This window comes from Nematolebias whitei, chromosome 8 (assembly GCF_014905685.2).
Source record: "Nematolebias whitei isolate Nwh7 chromosome 8, NemWhi1, whole genome shotgun sequence".
NCBI classification, from domain to species: Eukaryota; Metazoa; Chordata; class Actinopteri; order Cyprinodontiformes; family Rivulidae; genus Nematolebias; species Nematolebias whitei.
In genome coordinates, this window is record NC_056505.1 from 1,795,412 (window position 1) to 1,797,810 (window position 2,399).

The window sequence follows — 2,399 nt, forward strand, 5'->3', positions numbered from 1 at the left end:
CATGTTGCTCCTGATCTGTTTCATGTTGCTCCTGATCTGTTCCATGTTGCTCCTGATCTGTTCCATGTTGCTCCTGATCTGTTCCATGTTGCTCCTGATCTGTTTCATGTTGCTCCTGATCTGTTTCAAGTTGCTCCTGATGTGTTTCATGTTGCTGCTGATCTGTTCCATGTTGCTCCTGATCTGTTCATGTTGCTCCTGATCTGTTTCATGTTGCTCCTGATCAGTTTCATGTTGCTCCTGATCAGTTTCATGTTGCTCCTGATCAGTTTCATGTTGCTCCTGATCAGTTTCATGTTGCTCCTGATCAGTTTCATGTTGTTGCTGATCAGTTTCATGTTGCTCCTGATCTGTTTCAAGTTGCTCCTGATCTGATCCATGTTGCTCCTGATCTGTTCCATGTTGCTCCTGATCTGTTCCATGTTGTTCCTGATCTGTTTCATGTTGCTCCTGATCTGTTTCATGTTGCTCCTGATGTGTTTCATGTTGCTGCTGATGTGTTTCATGTTGCTGCTGATCTGTTCCATGTTGCTGCTGATCTGTTCATGTTGCTCCTGATCTGTTTCATGTTGATCCTGATCTGTTTCATGTTGCTCCTGATCAGTTTCATGTTGCTGCTGATCTGTTCCATGTTGCTGCTGATCTGTTTCATGTTGATGTGTTCATGCTCATCTGCTCACACAGACTCATGTTCGTGCTGCTGTTCAACATAATGTTTTTATGTTATGAGTGCTTAGTGTATATTTAGTTGATGTTCATCTTAGTTCATATCTTAGATGTTATTACTGTTTTTCTTTTATACTTTATTGTTGGATGTAACTGGGGCCCTGTGAACATATTGTTGTTCCACCTCATGTACCACATGAGTTGGAACAACAATAAAGAATCTCTGACGGGTTAGGAGACTGTGGCAGCCATCTTTGAGCTGTAGACAAACAGACAATAATAGTTATCCCCATCCATGCCTCTGTGAGCTCTAGGCTTGATTCCTGTAACTCCTTATATGTGGGTATTAATCAATCTTCTATCTCCTGTTTACAGCTTGTACAAAACTCTGCTGCTTGTTGACTCACACACGTAAACATGAACACATCACTCCTGTCCTTTCTTCTTTGCACTGGTTCCCAGTTCAGTTTAGAACACAGTTCAAGCTGCTGCTGTTTGTTTCTAAAGCTTTGAATGGCCTCGCACCTCCTTATATTTCAGAACTTTTGAAAGTCCACCAGCCCAGCAGAGCTTTACGGTCTGCTGGTCAGTATCTGCTGGAGGTGCCTTGCTCAAGGTGCAAACCATGGGGGGACCGGTCCTTTTCTGTTGCAGGTCCAACAGCCTGGAATACTCTTCCCCATGAGCTGCGTTCCATCTCTGATCTGGTTCTGTTCAAAGCCAAACTGAAAACATACTTATTTAAAAGGGCTTTTAATGTTTAACTTTTAGTATTGTAGTATTTTTGATCTTTTTTACCTTCTTTTATTCTGGCTGTGTTTTAATTTGTTTTATCTTGTAAAGCACCTTGGTCAATGCAAGGTGTTGTTAGAAGGTGCTATAGAAATAAAGTTTATTATATTATTATTATTATTATTATTATATTACATTAACAATTGTCTGCTGGTTCAACAGATATTTTGCTAACAGACAGACAAGCGCACATGTAGATACACCCACGCAGACAGGGACAAAGACATGGTTGCCCTCCGTTCAGCAGTGGCTGTTCATTTTCCAAGATGATCTTTCTTAGTTAAACTGACGTAAACAAGAACCCTTTGATGATTGTTGTTGTTGACCTGTGACTTGTGGCTCAGCTGCTGGTTGATGGTCCTCAGGTCCTCCAGCTGCTGCCTCAGCTCCACCAGACTGTCCTGCTTCTCACACACGTCCTTCTCCAACATCTTCATGGACAGCTCCATCTCCTGCCTCATGCCGATCTGCACCTCCAGCTCCCGCTCCACGTCCTGCAGAGACCAGCCTTCTTTAACCCAAAGCCCGGTCCCATCAGAACCGGGCCAGGAACACAAACGCACCTGTCGAAGAGACGTTTCCTCTTTCAGCTGCTTCCGAGTTTCGCCGAGGACCTGTCCGTTGGCCGACGACGCCTGAACGAAACAGATGTCAGATTAATGTTTGATGACTTGTCAGCGTTTTCCTGTTCCTGCCATCTGACTGCTTCTGCTGATGTTGAGCTGTTTTAGCTGTTCATCTATCAAAACCTTCGGCTCATTCACAAGACTTTTGTTCTCATAACTTTTAGAGAATTCACAAATATTTTCCTGTAGCTTAGCGTCTGTCAGGGTGGTGACATCACCGGGTGGAGCTTAGCGTCTGTCAGGGTGGTGACATCACGGGGTGGAGTGACTGTCAGGGTGGTGATGTCACCAGGTGGAGCTTAGTGACTGTCAGGG

The 2,399-nt window shown here is 44.0% G+C and overlaps 1 protein-coding gene across 2 annotated transcripts in view; it reads right to left on the reverse strand.

The window, feature by feature from the left end:
- The window catches only part of rufy3 (RUN and FYVE domain containing 3), a gene marked incomplete at its 3' end in the record, with an annotated part of 33,027 nt that overhangs the window by 9,037 nt on the left and 21,591 nt on the right, over positions 1-2,399 (reverse strand). For both annotated transcript variants that reach the window (XM_037680801.1, XM_037680802.1), the window contains 2 exon segments: positions 1,785-1,952; positions 2,022-2,093. In XM_037680801.1, coding sequence (XP_037536729.1) covers positions 1,785-1,952; positions 2,022-2,093 — 240 coding nt within the window.